The sequence below is a fragment of the Rousettus aegyptiacus genome, unplaced genomic scaffold (assembly GCF_014176215.1).
Source record: "Rousettus aegyptiacus isolate mRouAeg1 unplaced genomic scaffold, mRouAeg1.p scaffold_m13_p_11, whole genome shotgun sequence".
NCBI lineage: Eukaryota > Metazoa > Chordata > Mammalia > Chiroptera > Pteropodidae > Rousettus > Rousettus aegyptiacus.
The window spans coordinates 18,578,603-18,603,943 of NW_023416286.1; the positions used below are offsets into that span (position 1 = coordinate 18,578,603).

The 25,341-nt window shown below is 39.3% G+C and overlaps 1 protein-coding gene across 8 annotated transcripts in view; it reads right to left on the minus strand.

The window, feature by feature from the left end:
- The window catches only part of LOC107510017 (SET domain bifurcated histone lysine methyltransferase 2), an 86,471-nt gene that overhangs the window by 13,526 nt on the left and 47,604 nt on the right, over positions 1–25,341 (minus strand). For 6 of the 8 annotated variants that reach the window (XM_036228556.1, XM_036228557.1, XM_016143116.2 and 3 more), the window contains one exon: positions 21,155–24,827. In XM_036228556.1, coding sequence (XP_036084449.1) covers positions 24,710–24,827 — 118 coding nt within the window. In that variant the 3' untranslated portion in view covers positions 21,155–24,709. Of the gene's footprint in view, positions 1–1,393; positions 1,525–5,546; positions 5,655–13,160; positions 13,283–20,662; positions 20,837–21,154; positions 24,828–25,341 lie in introns of those variants that run through there. The other 2 variants (XM_016143117.2, XM_016143118.2) reach the window with 2 other exon arrangements.

Sequence of the window (25,341 nt, forward strand, 5' to 3'; positions counted from 1 at the left end):
AGGATATGGTGCTGAAGAGTAAGGACTCCAGAGCCCTGAAGTTCAGCTCTGCCACTTACCAGCTACAGGGCCTGGTATAAATTACTATGTCTCTCAGGGCCTCAGTTTCCTCATCTGGAAAGTGGGGATAATAGTATCTACCTTACTGGGCTGTTATAAGGATTAAATAAATTAAAACTCATAAAGTACTTGGAAGTATTCTTCGTATAAAGTAAGTTGCTATTAGCTAAATTAATAAACTAAAGTAATGCTGGAGCACTTTGATAAAATTGGAGATATGTGCCCACGGGAAAGAAAACATCTATCCTCTGTATGGAATTTTAAAATATCATTTAGGAATATGACATATTTTACAAAAATCATATTAAAAATAATACTCTCATTATAATGTCTTATTAGTCAGAATATTAACATTGAAAAAAATATATATATATATTTCATTGAAATTTAAATGTCAATCCACATCTATATGCCCTAAAGAAGTGAGAAATGTCTGCCTGGCTCTTCAACTTCAGACTATCATTCTCTTTTTCATTCCATTTCATAACTTTAAATAGGTCAAAACTGTTTTTAAGATGGATTTTTATTTCTTCAACTGTGTGTGACATATTTTAGACTGTGTCTACATACAAAACAAGAGTTACCTTAGCATGACCTGAATCAGTTCAGTCAACAACTGGCTTACTGAGTTTTTCTGACTAAACTGTATAATTATTTAACTGAACTAAAACCTTTCATCAGAAGGAAGCTCAAGTTTCTTCTCAGATAAAACAAATATAATTCTATTGGACTTGAAATATGCTTTACTGGGTAAAAATTAACACTAAAGAATTACCGAAAGACATAGAGCAAAATTTAAAAGCCAAAGGCAAGACAAACAAGATAAGTTTTTTAAAGACTTAATGATTGATTACAATATTTGCTGCATTGTTTCTTTACCACTTTTAGAAGCTATTTCTAGGTAAGATGATGGTGACAAGTGATGGGAAAAGACATTCACTCATTCGGCAGACTGGATGGATAAACTATGGCCTGTGTCTAACGAGTAAGGCTTCTTTCTTGTTTGTAGAAAACAGCAAAAGTGAAACAGTTCCCAGTCTCGTAACTACCCATTAGGTCACTCACGTCATTATGACAACCGATGCTTTTTTATACCAGGAAAGGAAGGATGTAGGAAGGTTACAAAGAAACCCAAACCGCCCCTGCTTATTTCCTTCCTACAGTAACATTTAGAGAAGGTGTAGTGGAGTCTGATTCCCAACAGGGCATCTCCAAACCAAATTCTTACTTGGAAACCATCTGCATAAAATTAGCTTAAAAATATCCTTGCCTTAATCTAACCATTCCTTACTCCAGTCCCCCAAATATGGCTTTAAAACTATTTATTAAATACTTATAAATTCCTTCAGATCCACTCTGTAGAACCGCACGGTCATTCTTGGCACAGAAAAAGTGGTAATTCTTGCTACAGGATTTTTCATCACATCCCACAGTGGCTCCTCTTTTACGACAAAATGTGCATTTCTGTAGAAGAACAGATTTTGCTGAGTAAGCACCAGTTTTTCATAATCTTTGTTAAAATTTAAAAGTTAAACATGTCATTAAATATTATCTTTAAGATGGCAGTCCTAACGTCCTCAGCTACAAACATCAGGTACTTACATTTGGCCTCTCAGCTAACTAGAATGCTTATCATGGACTGTTTTGTAATGATTTGATTAAAAGCAGAAAACTCTTTTTAAAACATTTTTAAATCTCTTTTTTAAAGAGATTTCTAAAAAGCGGGGTTAGCAAAATTGCCCAGCCCTAGGCATGGGGTTCTGCTGTTAGGGACATCGAACCTGTGGCAGGGGCAACTCAGCTGTGCCACTAGGAGCTGTGTCATCTCTAGCCTGCAGATGACAATGCCTTGTGCAAGGGGAGCATAAACTGAATAATATTTTAAGACACTATTCTGGCTGCTGTGTAGAGAATGGGCTGGGGAAGGGATGGGCAGGAGAGAGCAGGACAACTATCAGTGGTCTCTCCAGCAGCTGTCCAATGAAGGAGACCAGCAACTTCTCTATGATGGATCAGTGATATGGCAGAAGTGGACACCCAGTGTGTCGTGTGGCACTGATGGCCTTGATGCTGGGCTGGGAGGTCGGTGAGTAGATGATGATGATGATAGATGTGCTGTTTACTGAGGCAAGGAGTGAAAAGGTTTTGAGGGAGTGTATATACGTGTTTGTAGGGATTAGAACTGTGTTCTTTTTTGGCCATTTTAACACATGATGCTGTTAGATATCCATGTCTATACATCAGGTTGGTCGTTGGGGCTGGGGATGAGGCAGGACAGTTAGCCTAGGGAAATCCCCCCTCCCCTTCTGGATGCAGCTCTGGAATTTTTCCTTAGTCCCTTACTCAAAACTCTCCTTGTTTGGATTCCAAGCCAACATGAGACTCCAGCATGAGAAACGAGCCAAGGCCAGGAGACAGGAGACAGGATAGAAGGCCCTGGGCCACCCCATCCCCTCCAGGTGGCATGAAACAAGCCAAGACTGGGAGGCAGGATGGATAGAATGGAACACCGCACCCCCCTCCCTGATAAGGCTCCGAGTCTTTCCCTTGTCCTTTGTTCAGCTTTGGCTAATCATAGTATCATTGTAATGTCACCTACATCTCAAGTGCCATGTCTCCGCCACTGTCCTCAAAAAAACAAAAGCCCGTGATCCAGACAGCTCAGGGCAACTTGCTCTCAGAGTTGCCTGCACTTTCCTCTTAAGTGTGTACTTTCACTTAATATAACTTGTGCTTTCCTGCTTGCTGTTTGTCATGTCCTTGAATTCTCTCTTGCGGCATAAGACAAGAAGCTCTGGGTGGATTCCCACCACATCAAGCTGTCCAGCAGCAGAGATATAGAGTCACTGGCATAAATATGATATTAAAACCATGAGAACTGGATAGGGTCATGCAGGAAGGCTGTTCGGATTGAGGAAGGAGCCCAGGACAGAGCACTAGGCATTCCAAACTTTAGAGGTTGAGCAGAGGGAGAAAAGCAGCTAAGGCACCTGGGAAGCAGCAGCCAGAAGGTAAGAGATAAGCTAACAGAGTGCGTCCAGGAGGTCAAAGAAGAAAGTGTGCTTCGAGACACAGGGCACCAACAACTGTGATGAATACTGCTAAAAGGTCAACTAAGGACAGAAGAATGACGTTGTAATTGACCAGTATTTATGTATATAATCGAGAGATTTTTAAAGATGACATGGTCAACTGATCATGTTGCATGCTAGAGGGGATAATCTAATAGAAAGAGAGACACACTGATGTGAAGGGGATGGAGGGAAACATGGGGACCTAGTCCTTAAGAAGGGGAGGGGGCTGGCTCCAAAGTCCAGGAGGAGGGTTAGCTTTGACAGGGGGAAGGCTGGCGGTGGGACAGGGGTGAGTGGGTGGTAGTTTGAACAGTAGGAGCTCCTATCTAATGGCTTCTATTTTCCCAGAAAAATAAGGCAAAGAAATGAACAACACCAAGAATCAACCGTAATGTAAACTGGGAACCCGGAGTGTCAATGTGGGTTCATTACTTTGTAATGGAGGTACCCTCTGGTGGGGGATGTTAATGGTGGAGAGACCGTGAGTGTGTGGGGGCAGGGGACATATGGGAGATCTCCATGGCCTCCCCTCCATTTTTCTGTGGACCTAAAACTGCTCTAAAAAATAAAGTCTATATTAAAAAAATCAGGTGTAGTCATTACTTTGGCGATAGGAAGCTGAAGTGGGGAGTTTTAAAGAGAGATAAGAGCACATGAAACAGTGAATGTGGAGGGTTGGAGGCTGAAGTATCGAAGGTCCATTTGAGGTGTGTGGCCATGAATCTAAGGTTAGCCAACACATTTGTGGGTTTTTTCTCCAGTTGTTCCCAGCTGTTCACGTGTGGGTGCTACTCAGCATATGCAGACAGCAAACAGATGCGTTTCGTGAGAACTGGGGAGGTGTAAGGGAGCGGCGGTGGGGGGGGGGAGGCAGCGGGAGTCCAGGCCGTTTGGGAGAGAGTGACGCAGTGCTGGGCCGTGGTACTAGGTGGCACCGCTAACTGTAAAGGGGTCATCACAGAACTGCTGGAGCCCGGCGAGCTGGGAGGCTGGGGGAGGCCTAGAGAAATAATGTTCAGCCTCTCTAGTGGTTGGCAAGACAAAACCTTCTTTCAACTGGCAAAAATTAATAAGTTTGTGATACTCATTTAAGTTAAGAACTAGGAAAAGTGCTCTTCATCCACCATTTATAGATGTATAAGGTGGTACAATCTTTCTAGGGGACAGTTTGTTAGCATGTTTCAAAAATTTTAAAGGGAATTCTCTTTGATTCAGCCATTTTCCACTTCTGGAAAATATACTCTACAGCAACACTCAAACAAGCACACAAAGATTTTGTACAAAGGTGTTTACTGCCGCATTAATGGTTAAAGTGAAAAACCAGAATCAACTTCTTATCCAACAACAGGGAATGCTTTCACGCCTTCCGGCACAGCTTATGGAATTCCATGAAGACAGTAAAGAGAATGGAGAGCCATGGGCTACAGCTACGAGCCATGTCATTCTTGCCTCCCACACTTTTGCACATCTTGCTCCCTCTCACAGGAATTCTCCCTTCCTCACCTTCACTTTCACCCAACTAGGAAGGATTCCTGAGCCCCAACGGTGATGAGGTGCCTGCTCACTGAGCACCCTGTGCAGACCCCTCTCAGAGCACATCAGGCTGTGCAGAAACTACCCACATACATGCTGCCGACTTGTACGGGCTACATAAATGTTTGTCTCAGATCATGAACCTTACTGTGGTGGTGGTCCAGGCTTTGGGTACTCGTATTTGCTGTGCTGCTTGTTAAGCCGTTAAGGGCCCTTCATAGAGGAAGTCTAGTAATGGACCCACTAGGGAAACAGGTTAGCAATCTCCCTTCCCAAGTGGGGGTGGGGGGGCGACCCCAGCTCCAAGTGGGGTGCTGAATAGTTAGTTACCTCTAGAAATTAAACAGAAAGAGGGGTGTGGCCTAATTAGACTCTCTGAAGGACTCTTATTCCATGCTTGGGGATAAACTTTCTCCTTCCCTAGATGGGAACAAGAAAGCCTGACACTTCAGTTGCTGCCCACAGCCACCCTGTGACCATAAGGGACCAAGCGATTTTGTGGACAGGAAGGCGGAGAGGATGATGGGCCTTTGATGACAGCATTGAGCCAGTGAATTAACCAACCTTGAAGACAGTTTTTCCTCTCGCTAAGTAAGAAAATAAGCACCTTTTTTATTAAAACCAGTTTGAGTTGGGGTTCCTTCACTTAGCCAAAACCATTCTAATTCATATCTACTTTGCTGATGAAGAGTGTTATAGTTTATTTTAAAATATTAAATGTTCAGTCAAATAAGAATTTCCAATACAGGTCCTATTTCCTTCAACTCTCCAAGGCACATATCTATGCCTGGTTTATTATTCAAATAGACTTTCTTTTGAAAGCTGCCCCTCCCCAGGGTCTGCTTGTCTTATATGAGTAGTAAAATCATTTATACTCACCAACCTCCTTCCTCTATTGATTTCTTTCTTTACTGCTTCCACATCAAAATTTCTATCATGATTACATGGATCGTGATCTTCACATTCCACAAGTGCTGAAGAATACAGCTGCAGATTGGGAAAAGAAAAAGCTCAGAGTATGCAAGAAGTAACGCTGAAAGCTTCGAGTCAGAAAATTGTACTAAAAAGTACAGGAGTGGAAGACGAGTTGGGGATAGAACAGTGACCACCTTTTGAAGTGTGTGAGCAGATCACATGATACCCTTTCCTTTGGAAGTGACTCCAATCCCCAGGCATGTTTTCTACTATACAACCTTGACTCCCAATGGCTAACTGGACCTGTCTGGGGCCTTGAACCCAAGCCGAGCCAATCGGTTTCCCTATCCTAGGAAAGTGGAACAGACTCTGAGCCACATGGTCAGAGCAAGCCAGTCTGCAAAGAGAAGGAAAAAAACGAGGGCTAGAGAGGACATCCTGGGTTCCTGACAGCTTTCCAGGTCCTGTTTCTTAGACCAACCTGCATGCCTGCCTTCAGGAGCCATGAAATACCTCTGCAACCTTATTACAATGCCCCTTTTATTTCTTTGTGTTACTTGAAACCAAAAGAATTCAATCTACCTCTGAATTAAAGATCAACATTATGCCTATATACTCAAATAACAAGGGGCATGAAAAACATAATTTATTACATAGGCATATAAGGAAAGATTTCTTATAAAAAGCAGAAAATAGAAAGAAAAAAATTAAAAAGTTGGATATCCTCAAAATTAAAACTTTTCACTCTCTGAAAGACATTGTTTAGCAAACAAAAAGGTAAGCCAGAGATTGGGAAAAAATATTAGCAATATGTATATCTGACAAAATATACATATCCAGAATATATATTTCCTATACAGAATATAGGAAATATGCATTTCTGTATTGTACCCAGATTATAGAAAAAGCTCTTACAACTTGTCCATGATAAGACAAACAATTCAAGTTAAAATGGTCAAAATATTTGGATACTTCAAAGAAAGAGACTTAAAAATGTTGAATAAGCACATGAAAAAATTTTAAATATCATTAATGCTCAGGCAAATTAAAATCACAGTAAAATAACAATATACACTCACTAAACTGGCTAAAATGAAAAAGACTGAAAATACTAAGTGTCAAAGAAGATATGAAGGAAATGAAGCTCTTACACATTGTTCGTAGAAGTGTAAAATTAGCAATCACTTTTAAAGTTAAACATATTTTATGACCCAGCATTCCTCTTCTAGATTTTCACCCAAGGGAAAGAAAACCACTTGTCCACACAAAGACTCATATACATATGTTCAAAGCAGATTTATCCTAATATCCCCAAACTGGAAATAAGACATATGTTTATCAACAGGTGAATGGATAAGCAAATTGTTATATATCCATACAATGTAATACTATGCAAAAATAAAAAGCAACAAAATGAAGATACATACAATGACATGAAAGAATCTGTACTAAGCAAATACTTTACTGAGCAAAAGAAGCCAGAAACAAAAGAATACATACTATGGGATTCCTTTCACATGAGATTCAAGAAGAGACCAGATCAATCTATAGGGACTAGGGGTAGGGAACATGTGATTCCAAGGAGTCATGAGGGAACCCTCTGGGGTAATGAAAATGTTCTCTATCTGTGAATTGGTAAACACATGTCTTAAAACTCTCTGAACTACATACTTAAAATAGGTGCATTTTGTTTTATATAAATTATACTAGTAAAGTTAACTAAAAATAGTAGCAAATTAACATTAACAGTATGTTAGAATAAAACATCATGACCAAATAGTGTTACTCTAAGAATGGTTTAACAGTAGAAAATAAATAAGCATGTTAACATATTACTAGCAGATTAAAAGGAGAAAATTTAAGACATAAAAACCAAATGCAATCCATGAATTAGAACCTTTTGTTATAAAGAAAGTTATTAAGACAATTGATGAAATCTGAGCCATTTAAGGATTAGGTGGTGGCAATCTATTAATGCTAATTTCCTGATTTTGATGGTAATATTGTGATTATGTAAAGGAATGTCCTTGTTTGTAGGAAATATACACTAAAGTAGGAGAAAGATAACACATGATGTCTCAATTTAATTTCAAATGATTCCAACACAAAAAATTCTTTATACTGTATGTGCAACTTTTCTGTAAGTTTGAGATTTTAAAAATCATCAAATTGTACAGATAAAAAAATAAATAAACCATCTAGCATTGTGCATGGCCAGAGAGAGGGAAAGAACCCAGAAGATCATTACAAGAGATGCAGAAAAAAAGCATTTCATAATATTCAATACTGTAACTTTTAGCAAACTAGAAATAAAAGGAAACATCCTTACTTGAATAAAATGAAGTACTGAAAACCTAAAGTATACACAAATTTTATGATAAGACCTTAGGAGCATCCCATTAATATAAGAAACAAGACAAGGCTCCTAATTTTAAAAGTTTCTAAAAATAAATAATAGACTATTCTACAAAAATGCAATAAAACATGATAGAGAAATGAAGAGGCCCAAAAATTAAAAGGAAAAACATAATAAAACTGCCTTTATTTACAGATGAGGATTGTCCAAATAAAATATCCAGGTGAATCTAGAGACTTTTAGAACTAATAGGAGTTTGGCAAGGTTGTTGTATAAGATCAATCAATAAAAACCAACAGCATCTGTATATAACAATAATAGCTCATTTTAAAAAAGGTATTAGGAAAAAGTGACAAAACAAAATAAAAAACCAAACACTAAAATAGCCTAACCTAAAGCTCTACATCTCTGTATTATTACTGAACAATTTATAAAATTCATCAAAGAAAACCTGAATAATTGGAGAGACAGATCTTATTAATGGATAGGAAAACTCATATATCATGAAGGTATCTACTTTTTCCCAAACTGATCTATATATTCTATAGGTTAGAGATAAAATTGTAATAGTAATTTTTGTGAAGCCTGATAAGCTGAAGCTGATCCCAAAATTAGAAGCACCAAAAAAGCTGCCAAGGCTTATAAAATAATAGCAATTAAGAAAGTATACTAGTTCAGTGATAGACAAAGTGACCAATGGAACAGAATAAAGAACCAGAAATACAACTGTATGCATATGACATATTATATTGTTAGCCCATTGGATATGCACAAGGGTTCTAGAATTAGAAAGCCTAGGTGATAATTCTGTGGCCTTGGGCAAATGACTTAATTTCACTGTGCCTCAGTAGTTTCATCTTTGGGCATAATTACAATATCTAATTCTCAGAGCCATTGTGAGGATTAGTAGTTAATATGGGTTAAGCTCCCAGAACATTACCTTACATCTAGTGAACACTGAATAATAATAATAGTTATAATTATTATCACTACAAATTAGCGAGGAAAAGATAGATTATTCAATAAATAGTGAGGGGCAAAGAGGTTAATCACATAAAAATAAAAGTATATACTATTTTATATGGCAGTCTAAATAAATTCCAGTTGGATTAAGAAGCTATATAAGAACAGCCGAATTTAAAAACTTTTGGCAAAAAAGACAGAACCTTAGTACAGGAAAGGATTTCTCAGGGGAAAAAATATCCCACAAAATAATAAAGGAAAATAAGGATGAATGTAACTACATTATAAGCTGCTGTCTGATAGAAAAACACCACAAATAATATTAAAAGCTAACATATACAGGCAACCAAAATGGCACAGATGATATAGGCTCTGTTCATCCCTCTGGCGACCAAATCAAAGTTGCGACAGAAACAAGGAGCAGCAGCAAGGAAAAATCGCCTGGAATCTAGATGAACAATCCATACAACTAGGGAGAAATCCAAGAAAGCACCCCACAACAGCAGAAGGTAGGACGGGGTGAGGATGCGGGGCGACTTGGTCTCCAGTGACTGAGTGAGACAGAGGCTGCGGCAGCAGCAGATGCCTCTTAAAGAGGCTGCGTCCATGAGCGGATTTTCACAGTGACAAACCCGCTCACTCTGAGTACCAGTGCCAATTCCGCTGTGCACAGGGGGCACCAGAGACTTACAGGGAGACATTGCTGGAGTGAGGGCTGAGGTGAGACTTGTTCTGTACCGAAATGCTGGCTGTATCCATTATTCTCTGTTGAGCCCTCCTCGCTTCTAGTGCAAGGACACAGTGCCACCTTTGCTGTGAGATCATCAGACTGGATGACAGAGGTCGCTCTGCCTAGAGGAGTCCCTGAAACCCCACCTCCCTCAACTTGTGGACCCACCCAAGCCACATCCAGGTATATCCTCAGAGAGTCAGGTGCTCCTTGCTGAGCAGCACCTAGACTCACACTGGTGGCAGCTGGCCTCTGTTTCTGGTGTGGCCCTTTGAAGCAACTATAAGCACAGCATCTGTGGGGTGCTTGCTGAATCTTAACAGGTGGCCCTGGAGGGCCACAGGCTTGAGCTAAATTTGTCCTGTAGCTGAGCCCTACTTAGGACTGTGCTACTGGACACCTACTTAACAAATCCACACTAATAAGACTGTGAGACTTAGGAGTTTTGCTTAGTACATAGAAACAGACACAGAAAGGAAGCCAAAATGGGAAGACAAAGAAACAAACCATATGAGAGAAAAGATGAGCGATCCAGATATAATGGATACAAGTAATCTAATAGATGCAAAGTTCAAAATACTGGTTATAAATATGCTCAATGAACTTTTGGTTAAATTCAGTGAGAACTTCAACAAAGAGATAAAAAACATAAAAATGGAAATGGAAATTATAAAAGGGAACCAGTCTGAAATGAAGGACACAGTATCTGCGATGGGAAGTATATTAAATGGAATAAACAAAGTGAAGAAAGAAGAGGATCACATGCCCTATCTAGAGGATGGGAAAGCCAAGGACACACAATCAGAATGGCAAGAGATAAGAGGCCAAGACTGTGAAAATAATTTAAGGAGCATATGGGACACTATTAAGGGTCCAACTATCCATCTGATCGTTATAACTGAAGAAAATCAAGATGTTGAACAGCTGTTTGAAGAAACAATGATGGAAAACTTCCCTAATCTGGTGAAGGAAATGGACATAAAACCCCAGGAAGCTCAGAGAATTCCAAAGAGGGATCTAAAGAGGCCCACACCAAGACACATCATAATTAAAATGCCAAAGGTTAAATACAAAGAAAGAATATTAAAAGCAGCAAGAGAAAAAGAGATAGTTACTTATAAGGGAAAACCCATGGTTGGGACCTGATTTCTCAAAAGAAACTATGCAGGACGGAAGGGCTTGGCAAAAAAATTATATTCAACAGGATGAAGACTCAGGATCTACAACCAAGAATCTTTTATCCAGCAAAGCTGTCATTTAGAGTTGAAGGATAGATAAAGAGCTTTCCAGATGAAAATAAGTTAAAGGAATTTATCACTACCAAGGCTGTAGGGAATGTTGGAGGGACTTCTTTAAGAAGAAAATCATGTATCAAAAACAGGAATAAAGAATAACTACATTCCAATCCATAAGTACCTCAAATGGAAAAGAATTAAGTGTTCCAACTAAAAGAGTACATGAAAGGAAAGGAAAACAAGACCCCTGCATGAGACTCACTTCAGATTAAAAGACACTGACTAAAAGGAAGAGGATGGAAAAAGATATTGCTTTGATGGACCTAGAAGGTATTTAAGTCAGACAGAGAAAGAAAACACTATATGATTTCACACATATGCGGAATCTAAGAAATAAAAAGAACAAACTAATCAAAAACAGACTCACAAATATAGTGGGCAACTTGGTGATGGACAAGAGGGGAAGGGAGTTTGGAGGGCTGGGAGAATGGGGTGAAGGATTAAAGAAGTACAAATTAGTAACCAATGGATGGACATGGCGATAGGGAGCACGGCATAGGGAATAGAGTTTGAATGAATACGTTGGCTAGGTGGAGGGCCAGGGGAGGGAGGGAAGAATTGGGGGGGGGGGGGTAACCGTTTTATGAACTATATAGATGTCTAACCAACGTACTATATACTTGAAACTAATTAAAAAATAAATAAAACAAAAAGCTAACATATATAATAAAGCATTATAATCTATTTATATGTAAATAAGTATATATAAGTGAAATCAACATCCGAAAGATAAAATGAATTCTATGAACACAAGTCACTGAAGTGAAAAACAGAACCGCATATTAGCACAGCAAGCAAGGTGCACTAGTAATCTAAGAACTGCAGATAAAAATGAGAGACCTTTGTGAACCCTGAAAAAGAAGGTACCTACCAAGAAGGGATCCTGGTAGCTAACTGGGCTCAAAATTAAAAACAAAAACAGAAGATACCAGAGTCTAGCAGCCTTTTCTAAACATGTGCCTCTCACAGAAGCTGTGCTGCCGAGAGAAGACTACACTGAACTGCCTAATTGCACTGTGTTCCTGTTATCTGAGCCAGCTCTTAGAAAGGAGTTCCTGGAATTCTATTTCAACCAAGAGGACTTAAGACTTTCCCCATCCAATCAGAGCTGTGCAGCTATATCCTATTAGCATCTTCACCAAGCAATCATAGCAGCTCCATTCTGACCAATCAGTACAGTGCTTTTTGGACCAATCAAACTGCAAATCATAGGGTTCTCATTTGCATAAGGACAGACCAGTCAGAAAACAGGGGTGGGAGCTTCTGTCTATCTGTCAGCTCCCGTCTGTCTTGGGGAGCACACTTTCCCTTTTTACCCTAGAATGAAGACTGCTGAAAAACCAAAGACTTCTACCCAGAGTAGCTATGCAGTTTCATAATTGAACTGTAACACTATTTGTACTGAATAGAGTTTCCTTCTTTACCCCACATGTAGTTAGGTGTACATGGCTTCCTCCCTGCACCCAACAGTTCTACTTTAGGTATCTGCCCTAGACCAGAGAAATTCTCCCATGAATTAGGAGACCTATACAAGGATGTTCATAACAAGCTGTTTAGTCATATTAAACAAACTGGAAAAACTTGACTGCTCATTCACAGGAGAACAGTGATATAGTAATGAAATGGAATACCATAACATTTAAAATTAAAGGCAGAACTATGTTTATTAACATGGATGAATCTCAATAATCCACAGAATTTGATAGAAATTCTATAAAGTCCAAGAACATGTAAAACAATACCATATGTTATTTATAAATATTTAAATATATGTGGTGGGAACATAAAATTAGAAAGACAGTAAGAAATAACAATTTATGACAGTAATTACCTCTGAAGAGGGATAGAGGGGAAAAGAGAGAAGTAGAGAGTCCAACTATCTATGTTTTCTTTCTTTAAAAAATGTGAAGCTGAAGTAACTATAATATCATGAATCAAAAAAATCTAAGTTGAACTATCTATGGGTATTTGTTATACTTGAAATATTTCATTAAAATATCTTTTAAAAAGCTTCTGCATAATTATTTGTGTTGTATCAGTTATGAATGAAATTAAAAGTAATCATAAAGTGCTAAAATCTGAAACAATTTAAGAAGTTAGAAAAATATGCTCCCCAAATCCTTACTTAAAAGCCCAAATCATGGTCAACTCATCATTCTTTGCATCTGAAGTACCATTTTTCTATTTTGATATGTCCTTCCCTAAAAGAACCCATGTGTTTTCAAGTAACTTACCAAACAATTTTCATGAGCAGCTATATTCTCTGATCGTGCAAAGTATAGGACACTACACTCGAGGTCTTTGGGGCAGAGAGCACATGTCCTTTTTTCCAATTTTTCTGCAACCTGAAAGACACCTATAAGTAACATCTCTGATGAGAAATGGAAAAAAAGAATTTCTTGGTTTCTGTAACTCTTCCACTAGTCTTAAAGTAGAAGGAGCACACTAGTTTTTAAGAGATTTTTCAAGTCCCAGACAAAAAAATCTGGACCCAAGGGGAAAAGTAACTTACTTTGTATTTTTGTAATGGTTTAATGAAAGAAAACATTAATTAATTCATTTGAAATGCTTAAAATGAGGACAATTTTATTCAAGAAACACAAGCAGGAATTTAAACACAAAGCTCTCAAAACGCTGCCTTGCCCATAATATGATCTCAATAATTATTATTATCGTCATTTATGAGGCAGGGTATTTAGTGTAGGGAAGTTCCCCCCTCCTCTCCTGGATGCAGCTCAGGAATTTTTCCTCAGTCCCTTACTCAGTCCTCTCCCTGCAGCTCTGGACATTCTCCTTTGCCCCTTACTCAGGCCTCTCCCACTTTCGATCTCAAGCAAGAGACCCCAGCAGGAAAAAAAGCCCAGGACAGGAGAATAGGTAGATGGCTTTGGGCCAAATCCTTCCCTCCAGGTGGCAAGAAACACAATCCAAGCCCAGGAGGTAGGCCTGGACGTGCCTTTGGACACAGTCCATACCCAAGAAAACAAAAGCCCATGATTCAGACTGCTGGGAAAGACTCTCTTTGAGCTGCCTGCACTTTTCTCTAAGTGTGTACTTTCGCTTTAATAAAACCTGTGCTTTCCTGCTTGCTATTCGTTGTGTCCTTGAATTCTTTCTCACAGCATAAGACTAGAACCTGGGCACTGGAGCTCTCTGGGGTTGGGGGTCCCTCTTTGGACTCCTGCCCAGATGAGCTCTCCTGCATGAAATTACAGATCAACAAGAAAACAATGGTGTATTCAAGAAATAGTGCTAACTACCTGTAAAACAAACAAACAAACAAACAAACAAACAAACAACAAATTAGATACCTACCTATGGCATACTATATTCAAAAATAAATTTGGGATAAATTAAAGAAATGAGGAATGTACCTAAATTTAAATGTGCTTTAATCTAGCATTATAATAAATTAGGAGAGAAAGATACATGAAGGTGGGAAGTTGATTTTTTTTTTTAAAAGAGGAATGGAAGAAAGGAAAGAGGGAAGAGGCAGGGAGGGAGGGAAAAAACAGCTGCTCCCAGTATCCCACTGGCTGAGTCAGTGAGAGGTAACCTATAAGTTTGCTATTAATTTGGCTCTGTGTATTCATTTAACATTTCTTTGCCCTTTCTAATGCTCATCCTCTTATTTGTTTTTCTGTAGCAAAACAAACACTTTAATTTTAGTTTTGAAACAAAGATTTATTTTACCATTTAATGGTGAAAATTTAAAATTAGATAGTTAATTGATTAAGCAGTTCCTAAAAGTCCTTTTTGCCATTCGGAAGTGTAAAATTTCTTGGTGTCTCTCTTAGATTAGATCTTGCGTTTCGCAAAGTCAGAAGACTGCACTTCAGCGGTGGCAATTATTTCACATTCTGATAACTTTCTTCTTTAATTAATATCTGTTTCTTGGATTTGGGTCCTACCTAGTGACGATACAAATTAGTAGTCTCCCCTGCTTCCCACCAACCAAGAGAATAGGGCGGGGGACTGAGAGGAAACCCCCTTAGATGAAATGAAATGGGCTAGCTGCTTCTTTTTATTCATCTTAAACAACCACAGATTTGAGTTGGGCACTCTACACCAGTGCCATCCAACAGCAACATAATTCAAGACACTTACATGTCTCATCTGGATAAGACACATTTTAAGTGCTCAACAGCCATATGTGTTGAGTGGCTCCTACAGGAAACAGCAGAGCAAAGGATACAAAGAAATATGAGACAGAATTGTCTGCAAGAAGCTAACAAAGTAAACAGGAGACCAAAGAGAAATTAGGAAAATAAAATAACAGAATAAATGCTAAAAGTAATATAATTGCTGAGTGGGAAATACAATATATGCTATGGATCAAGAGGAGGAACTGCTACCTGTGGGATGCTGTGTTGTCAAGGACATGGGCCTTAAGCAGGTACAACCTGAGCTGGGACAGAAATGTGTGTAGGAGGGACTTTGCAGACAGAAGCAGTGATATGTGGGAAAAAGCCAAGAGGTCTGACAGGGAAACAGAAAAATAGCTAGGCTACAGAGGAGAGAGCCTGTGTAAAGGAAGCTGGAAAAGAATTTGAGAAATAGATGGTGAAAGGCATCCAGGGAGGATTTTCAGCAGGGAAATAATATGATGAAAGAGCGGCTTTAAGCTCAATCTCAATATAAAGAAATACTGTGCTCCTAGAGAGGAAGGCTGAACATTTTGTCAATTTTACATCGAATAAGTTTTAGGTTTAATGTCATTTCAACTTAAATCCCAAGAACATTAAAGAACTAGGGGGGAAAAAGATTATTTGGAAGAATAAATGGGTGTGAATGGTGAATAAAACTGAAAAAAAAAACCTGACAGGATATCTGCCACCTCAATTTAAAAACATTATAAAGGTACGACTAGGAGAGTAGACGACCATATCAAAGGAAAGAACACGAAGTATAGGGAGTAGTGATCATAATCTATAATTATGAATTTAACATACCGTAAGGTGGCATCTGCATTTCTTCTCTGGCCCTGATGTCCTTAGCCCATTTTTCTATTGGGTTTTTCAGTATTTTCTTAGTGATTTATAAGAAATTGTCATGTATTCAGGATATTAACCCTTTGTTAGTCACATAGGTGGCCTTTGTTTATAATGTTCTTTGGTACATAGAATGTTTAAATGTCTTATTTGATGAAATTATATCAATCTTTTATGGTTTCTATTCTTCAGTAATGGGAACATAACAGAAAACAACTCTATTTTATTCTAGAATTTAATTTATTTTTATATTAAAACATTAATATGAAATTAATTTTATTATAAAGAATGAGATGGAGATCTGACTCACTTTCTTAATGGTTAGCCATTGACTTAAAATATCCTTTCATGTATTTAATTATTACATATATTTGGGCTTGTTCCTGGTACTTCTATTTTGTTCCATTGACCTGTCACTTCCTCCACCAATAATACCAGTTTATAATTTTCAATATTTTAGAATATATTTTAGTATTTAAAACACAGAGCCTCCATCCTAGAATAAAAATGTGAAGAAAATCCCAATATTTTATTCACCTCAGGCCCAAAGTCTACCAGGATAGAATACTGTGTCCTTATTTAAAAAACACTCACACTAGACATTAAAATCTATAAAGTATACGCTTAAAAAGATTCAAATTACCAGTACTAAAATTCCATAATAAAATTCCCTAATAAAACAACTTGATAATGTTTGACAGGATATGCAGCATCCCTCGTTGTATAAGAGCTAGACAGTTTCCCATAGTGTCTGCCTTTCCTGTGCGAAGCTAGACCTTCAAAAAGGTGTGCTTCATCAGGCTGAGCTGTCAGGCCACTGATAACTGAGCAGGCCCCATATGCTTGCTCTGGGGACTCTGTGCCTGTCCCAGCTGCATTCCCAAGTCCACAGGCTCCTAGAGTCTTGGTACCTGGGAATACAGTGGTGGTGGCGACATTGCTGTGCTTGACCTGGTGTTCGTTTCCAGGGCTCAGGGACAGAAACCCAAGGCGAGACACATAGGCTCCCCTCTAATGGCTTTTTCCTGCTAAAACACTCCCTCATTGCAGTGTCCTAAAAGATCTTGGCTCTTCTATCTTGTTTGTTCTTATCGATTGGAGGATGCCTATAACTCTCTGTAGTTGGGGAATTTCCATAGATAGGCATCCAACACTATCCAAATGCTTGCTACCTGATATCTGAAATTCATGGACCAAATGGACAACACCTGGATAACCTGATATCCCAAATCATCTGAACTCAAGAACTATGTTGACTCAGATAGTAAGGGCTGTGTATCATGGGAGCTGGGATATTTTAGGGAAGAGTCTATTGGTCTCTATCAGTAGATGAGATGAGGAACAATAAAGATCAGCAGGGCCCTGCAGGGTCTTTCTACTGGGTCTAGCACGCCTAAGGACTCACAGAGATTGACTGACATGAGAAGGATTCTCAAAAATAAAACTGTTAGCTAACAAATGTTCTATAGAATGAAGCCATAGAAAAATTATAGGCTGGGAATGCATGAACTATGACTAACTCAAACCCAGCTCCACATGGTAAGGAATTGCTAAGGTCATAGACTTTATAGGGATGTCAGTGGTATCTTCCCAATGCTCCTCTTCCTAGAGATGGTCTAAGACCCACCAGACAACGGCAATCCATCCAGAGGATATAATCTAGGGTAGCCAGTGGGATAGCCAAGGAACACATTCATGAATGGAACTGATGAAATGAGGTTCACTAATCCTGTAATTCCATTGACAATCCCCTTCCAGTAGCATATGGTCTATGTACTGGACTTACAACCAATTTATGGTGCTGGCTTGAACATTTCTTCCTCTTTTCTCCTATGAGCAATAGTTTTTACTGTTAGTTCTTTCATTGTATATCAGATGTGTAGAAGTTAGCTTTATTGCAGAGTTCAGTGACAGAATACCTGAATTAGATGGAGACCAAAATAAAAGAGGAGTAAACATTACCTAGAGGCTTGGTAATGAACTTGGAAAATGAATGCCTCTATGTGTTATTTCTGGATGACACGACTAGCTTTAACTTTGGGAGAAGTGTGACTGACTATGTATTTGAGATAGCCAAAATGCATTACTGGGGGCAACTTTAGAATATATTAACAGAAATACGGATGAGTGCTTTGTGGGGGAGGGGCAGTGGGTAGCATAGGAGTAGGAAGTTTAGTGAACTTCTTTAGGGTATCTGTCTAGCTCACAATCACCAAAGAGATGACACCCAGCAAGCATTTGTGTACTATGTAACTCCACTTCCCTAAACACAGCTGTCAGTTCTAGAGAACCTACCGGCCCATTTCCCAAATATACAGAATTCAGACAAGATTTTAGTTCAGTTTGGACTGGTTTCTTGAAGTAGATGTAAAAACTGGGAGGCTGTGAGGACAGCCATCTTCTATCCCATTATCAGGAAAAATGGACCAAAGAAAGAGAAAAATAAAGCAGATGTGCTTAGAGATGCAGAAATAAGAGTAGAGGAGAAGGCTGTCAAAGTTTGTGACGGCTTTTCAGATCCTAGTGTCTGGCACTGCATCCATGCTCCTGGGGTCTGTGAGTCTGGTCTCCCTATGCATCCCAGTAACAATCATCCCTTTGGCTTAGATTATTTTTGTACTATTTGCAGCTAACAAGTCCTAATTAACACCCAAAGTACCATGACCTGACCTCTCTGTGAATAGGCACATGTGTATGTATGTACGTGTGTGCACACATTTGTGTTTAACAGAGTCTGGAAGTGGTGTGGAAGGTGGACTGCCCATTGTCTTTCTCCTGGTCCATTTTGATACCTCATCTCCCTGCTGCTGCTTTTCCTGTCATTATTCCATTCCATTCCTCATGTTGCTGCCAGAGCGATTTACCTAAAATGTACAGCTGCCCACGTTTCTCTCTTGCTACAAAGACTTTTCTCCGTCACCTACAGAATTGAGGCCAAGCTCCTAGTGGTACATACAAGCCTATTCATATTTTCAACAAACACTTAATGAGAACCTGCTATGTACTGTTCTAGGCATCAGAAATAAAGCAGAGAATAAGATGAAGAGTTTCAATTCCTGTGGAACTTATGTTCTGGTAGTAGACACAAACATCAAACAAGTACTTTTTTCAGGTAATGGTAAGTGCTTTAAAAAAAATAGAGTACAGGAAGGAGGTGTAGAATAATGAAGGCTGGGTGGGGAGGTGAAGCTCTTTTAAACAGGAGGCACAGGCAGGGCTGTGGAGGATACAGTTGAGCAGACTTGAATATGGGGAAGTGAGAAACAGGATGTAAATGGAAAGACCCTTAGACTGGAACAGACTTGGGGGGTTAGAATCATCAAGGCAGTGAAGGGTGGCATAGTCATCGAATGGGCAGGGGCTGAATCAGATCAGGACATGTGGTGCCATGTAAGCCACAGTAAGAGATTATTCTGACAGTGATGAGAGATTGTTAGAGGACTTCGAGTAGGAGAATCACATATGCTTTTTGTTTTTAAAGATCATTTTGGCTGCTGTGCAGGCCTGTCTGTATGAGGCTAAAGTAGAAGCAAGGAAACCACTAGTCCAGGCAGGAAATGACGGTGGCTTGGGCTTATATGGTAGTGATGAAGGTGGTGAGAAGCAGTCAGGCTCAAGATATATTCTGAAGACAGAAAAGACTGATCTGACTAATGCATTAGATGGCAGGTGAGGAGGAAAGAGAGGCACTGAGGGTGCCTCCAAGATTTCTGGCCTGAGCAACTGAGTGAATGGAATGGGGGAAGGCTGGTCGTTGAACAGGTTTGGAGTATGTGGGTTTACATGGGGAAACAAGAGTTCTCTTTGGGCCATATTCAGTTTGCGATCATTCCAGGCTCATTTATAAAGTTGGTTATATGAATCTGGAGTTTGGGGAAAAGGTCAGAATGAAACCTCAATTCCAGAAACTCATCTTGCATTCCATATATATACAAGCTGAATGAAATAATCAACTACTTGGTTCGTGGTAGTCGCATATAATGTTTTGTGGCTGGTGCCTTTACTCACTTCATCACTCCTGTCTGGAACACCCTTTCACCTTTCTACTTGTGACTGATTCACCCTTTAAAACTAATTTCAGGCATTCTCCTCTCCAGCCTGAGTTAGGGGGCCCTCATTTGTGCCTCTGTGGTTCTTACCAGCTCACATGTGAACTGCCTACTAGATTCCCTAGGGCAGGGTCTGCCTAACTCACCTTTCTAACCCTAGTACCCCACCCTGAGCCTGGCAGATGGTAGGAACTTTACACCTGCTGAAGTGAAGGGAAGAAGCCACTCAGAAGACTGTTGCCTCACTCATGGAGAAGGCGGTTGAGGACTGAACTACTAAATAGAGAGGAGGGGATGGTTCCAAAAAGTCATTCTCTGGGGGAAACTTTCCAAACTGCTTCCTTAGATCTAGCGGACCACTTCAAGACGGGTTAAGTGCCTACCTCTCCCAGGCACTTCCCAATTGCTTTGTTTTACCGGTAGGTGGTGCCACGTTTGGGGAGAAAACCCACCAGAGTTTACCTGGGTTTTCCTTGATGCCTGCATTCCCATAAGCAGTGGGAGAGGTTAAGGGGAGTCACACCCGCTACTGCAAAACTGCCCCAGGGCCTCTGGTCCGCGCTGCCTCAGGCTGTGGGGGCGGGTCGGGGGTCGTCAAACGGCCGCGACCCCTGCGAGCCGGCCCTGGGCGGGCCCTGTCCTTGGCGGGCCCGCCGGCAGCCCCTCTCCCCCGCCCAGGCCCGGCGCCGCACTCACCGGTGGGTTGCGGGAACTCGTCCGGGGCCTCGGTCCACTCGGGGGAAGGCCGCGATGCTGGCTCCATGGCTGCGCTCACGGTTGCCGCCCGACGGCTGCGCGCTGCGCCAGCGCTTCCGGAAGTTCGGCCACTGCCGTTTCGTTTTCGTAAAATCCGTGATGATGATTTCCCCTGCCCGGAGGAAAGTCCCAGGCAAGCGACGCGTCGGGCTTGCAGGTGGGTTCTCACCCAAACGGGGGCTTGCGTCTTCTCTAGATCTGAATCTGAATTTAAAAAAAACAAAAACAAAAACACGGCAGGCGCTTCCCACCCAGACCCCCTTTTTCCTTGTTCGATGGTTGGAGGAAAAGTGGTCAAAGCCCTTGGGCTCAGCTGGAGAAACGACTGCTCTTCTGAGGGGTTACCCGTGTCTTCTAAAAATTGTATTTATTTAGTTTGGCTTAAATAGGTATATGATGAATGGACACTGAATTAACCGAGCGAAATTCCGGTTACCAGTCGCAAGCCTTTATTTAGCACCCATGGTGTACACAGCACCACACAAGAGGTTTTCAGTGCATGTTAACAAATATACATGTAGAGAACATAAATATATATGTAATTACAGTTGAAAAGTAATTAAGTTGTTCTGGAAAAACATATAATGGTGGTTTACTGAGGAATTAAAAACTACTGGAGGTCTTGCAATTTAAGCAGGTTTTAACCCATTTCCCGTTTAGGAAAAAAAAGTGTAACTCACTGCTAGAGTTAATTTTACATAAAAACGCTCTTTGAGGCTGAAGCAAATCTGATTGATTTTCAATGTGAAAATAAAATATAAAAACTGTTCTTGGAATAATTTATAAACAAAACTTGTCTCAGACCATAATGTAACAGAAATGTATAGATAAAACTGGATTCATAAAACGAACCTTCAGCTAACAACTGTTCAAAAATAAAGTTAACGTCATGAGTAGGAATACTAAGTTTCCTAGGATTTGACATTTTCAGCAATGAAGAATAACTATTTTGTAAATATAAATACCACTATTAAAAACTATAAATAGAATGATGTCATTTGTTTCCATAGACTATCAATACACTAGTGCGATGCAAAAATAAGAAAAGCGAGATATTTCGTGGCAAATTTTGGGGGAAAGGTTAGGACTAATCCATGAGTTATCTTGGGGTAAATGCTGCAGCCCCAAACTCTGCCAGCAAATGGGAAGTGGATTAAAGAAGAAAAGAGGCAAGTTGGGGACAGCAGAAAAGAGAATACTAAAAAGGATAAGTGGGATAGTCCTGACAAATACAGAAATGGATTACTGAAGCAAGAGCATGGGGCTGCAAAATGGGAGAAAAGAGCAGCCTCGTACAGCCAAGAGTTTTGCATTTCAAGCAGGTGAAAGAGTACAGGCATACTTCATTTTATTGAACTTAGCGTTATTGCACTTAACAGGTGTGGTTTTTTACAAATTGAAGGGAAGACCCTCTACCAGCAAAAAGATTACAATTTGCTTTACTGCAATACTCACTTCATTATGGTGATCTGGAACCATAATGAAGGTATGCCTGTGTTCTTTGCCAGGCCAGAAAGAAAATCCTAAAGACACTGAATTAGAAACTGTAGCTCAGCTAGGTCATGGTGAAATAGTTGAAGAATCCCTCCCCCCACTCTTAGTTTATAAATCTTAGCTTTTCAGTCAGTGTTCTACTCTTAAGAGTAGACTACCAAGATCACTAACTGAAGAAAGCTTTTAACACAAAAAATGACGAAAGGAAACATATAGGAAAAATAAAGAAATGAAACTTGGAGGTCACAGACTATGAAAGAAGAAAATATAGATATGTATGTTATGTATATGTATCTACACACAAACAGAATTTTCAAAGATATGATACAATATCCATGAACCCAAAATAGGATGCTATTAAAGAACATTCAGAGAAGAGATATCTAGAAACTAAAAATCTGAGACCACAAAAATAAAACACATTAGACAAATTTGGAAGATTAAGTTGAAGAAATCTAGAAAGTACAGCAAGAAGACAGAGCTGGAAATTGAGAGGAAAATAAATAAGAAAATTAGAGAGCCAATACTGGAGGTCTAACATCTGGTAACAGGAATTCTACAAAGAGAACAGATGAGGAATTGCTAAAAAAACAGTTCATGAAAATGTCCCTAAACTGAAGGACAAAGTTTTCAGTGTAAAAAGTCCCAACAAGCACCCAATACGAGGGATGAAAATGGACCTTTACCAGGAACGGAACACTGGGACAAAGTGATGCTATAAGCTTCAAGAGAGAGGAAAATAGTCATATATACAAAAAGAACAGAATGGCTTCTGACTTCCAACAGTTACCCTGTAAGTTGTAAGTGAGAATGTTTTCAGACTTCCCAGCAGCAACACTGGAAGCTTAATGTCTTCAAAATTGGGCATGGAAGCTACTCAAGAATTCTATATCCTGCCAAAGTAGCAATCAAGTGTAAGAGTACAATAACATTTTCAAATACACAAGGTCTCAAAATATCTCTCCTTTTTCCTTTTCAAAAGCTACTGGAGGATATGCTGCACCAATATGTGTGGGTAAATCAAGGAAAAGGGAAATAATGGGATTAACTGGAAGCAAATCTGACAAGAGAGACAAAAGGAATCTCTAGGATACTAATAGAAGATGACAGCTCTGAACCAGTAGATTGAAGCAGATGAAGATGTCAGAATTTGTGCACAAAAGTATTTCCCGTATTGATCAAGGGTCTTCACTTTATTTTAGTGCACTGCCTAACATTCCTGAATCTTTACTGTGAGTTAATGGACTTCTTGATTTTCCTCATTTTTTTTTTTTTGCTTCTTTCCATAGTTCTTTGGTTTTCCACTCTTCTAAAACAATTTCAAGTTAAATTTTTCACCTAGTTCAACATTTTTAAGAAATTAATTAGGTCTAAACTTAGAATACATTTTTGTTTGAAAGGTAACCAAACTAAATCTGGAATCAAGTTTGGAAAGAAGGAAAGAAAAACATATTCTCTCTCAGAAGCCAGAATTACTTTTATTTACTCCTTTTTGAGTTAGTATTCTCATCTTGGTTCCAAGGAGGAAGTTCCTGGCAGCTCAATGTACATCTCTGTTAAGGATAAAATTAGTTTTGACCCTTGAAGATCGCCAGCCCCCTTTCCAGCAGATAGATCATCAGGGCTAGGCAATCTATTGTCAAACTCCTTCCCCTTTTCTTTAGAAAAGCAATTTCTCCATCGCCCAGGAGAATCCAAGTGGCTGTTTTAGACTTTGCAGCTCAGTTTTGTTGTTTTTTAAATGAAATTCTTGCCCACCACAATCTCTTCTGGCCAAAATAAGCCAAGTTTGACTAGTATCCAGGTCTCCTTTTCTTATGGCTCTACACTAAAATAAAAATCTTCCAACACCTCCAGGTTTCTAGTTCCTCCTTTCCTGCCTGTGTTTTTATTGAAGGAGTAAAGAGAATCTCAGTTTGCCAAAATTTTCATACAGGAAAGCTTCTCCCACTTTACTTTCTCACTCAAATGGCTTCATGGGACAGTGCTTCATGGAGCTATATTGCTCAGCCCTTGTTGCCCACCTTTTCTGGCTCATAATGGTAAAATTTTTGGCAGGAATTAAGCATAAATAAATTGTGTAGGTAAAGACATATAATTTGGCCCTTCGGGGGCATGAACTCGAAGATAATTATCACAACAATAAGAACAGCTGAATTCTATTGTACATTTGTTTTTCAATATAATTTACAAATAAGTTACAAACTATATAGTAGTATTTCCTATAAAATATACACTTGCATCCCACTCATGTAATGTTAAATAGCAGTAAGAATAGAGAGATACCCTATGCGTATGAAAATGTCCTTATTTTGTTCCTAGCATTTCTGTCACGCAAATGAATCCCCCACCACCCCTGACAAGGGTAAACTGAGAGGAATTCTCTTGATGGATCGCAACCTAAATTAATTCCACTGAAAACTGAGGGTTCATTTGCATGGCTCTAATTTCAGCTTGATAAGGTAATTTCATGAACAGGCATTAGCTACATATTTATAATATTTTTTTTCTACATTTATTAACTCCACAGTGGCAGAGGATTTCTTTCTCAGGCACAGTCCCAGCTTCATAACCATAATCCCATGTTAGTTCTGTTCTTGCTTTCACATACCTGAAAAGTAAAAAATCATCATAAATTATCCTGAGTAACTACCAAACGAATCAAACTTGATTATATCAATTTTCATAGTAACATCATTAACCATCATCAGAAATATATTCTAACACCAATTAGGAATGCCTTTATTAAGAATAATCATTTGAGTTTTATTTCAAATCTACTAAAATCCTATGAAGAAAGTTGTCAATATACATGAGGAAGGAAGTGTGTTTTGCAAACAGTAGAGCCCAGTGATGTGAGTGAGAAGGCCTGCAGTGTTGTAGCTGGGAGTAGTTCTGATTTAAAGAAGATGTAGCAGTCTGCATCATTTATCTCCTGAACTGAACTGGGTGAGGCCTGCTATCCTTAGCCCTTTAGGCATTAATTCTAAGAGGAAATAATTTAAATTTAAGCTGTTTAAAATTTTGTTGACTGAGAACAGTTTGGGATAATTGAATATTCTAGGGTACCAGATATTAGGGGCCATAGTATATATCTTTTTATAGTTTTCTTTTTTTCCCCTCCC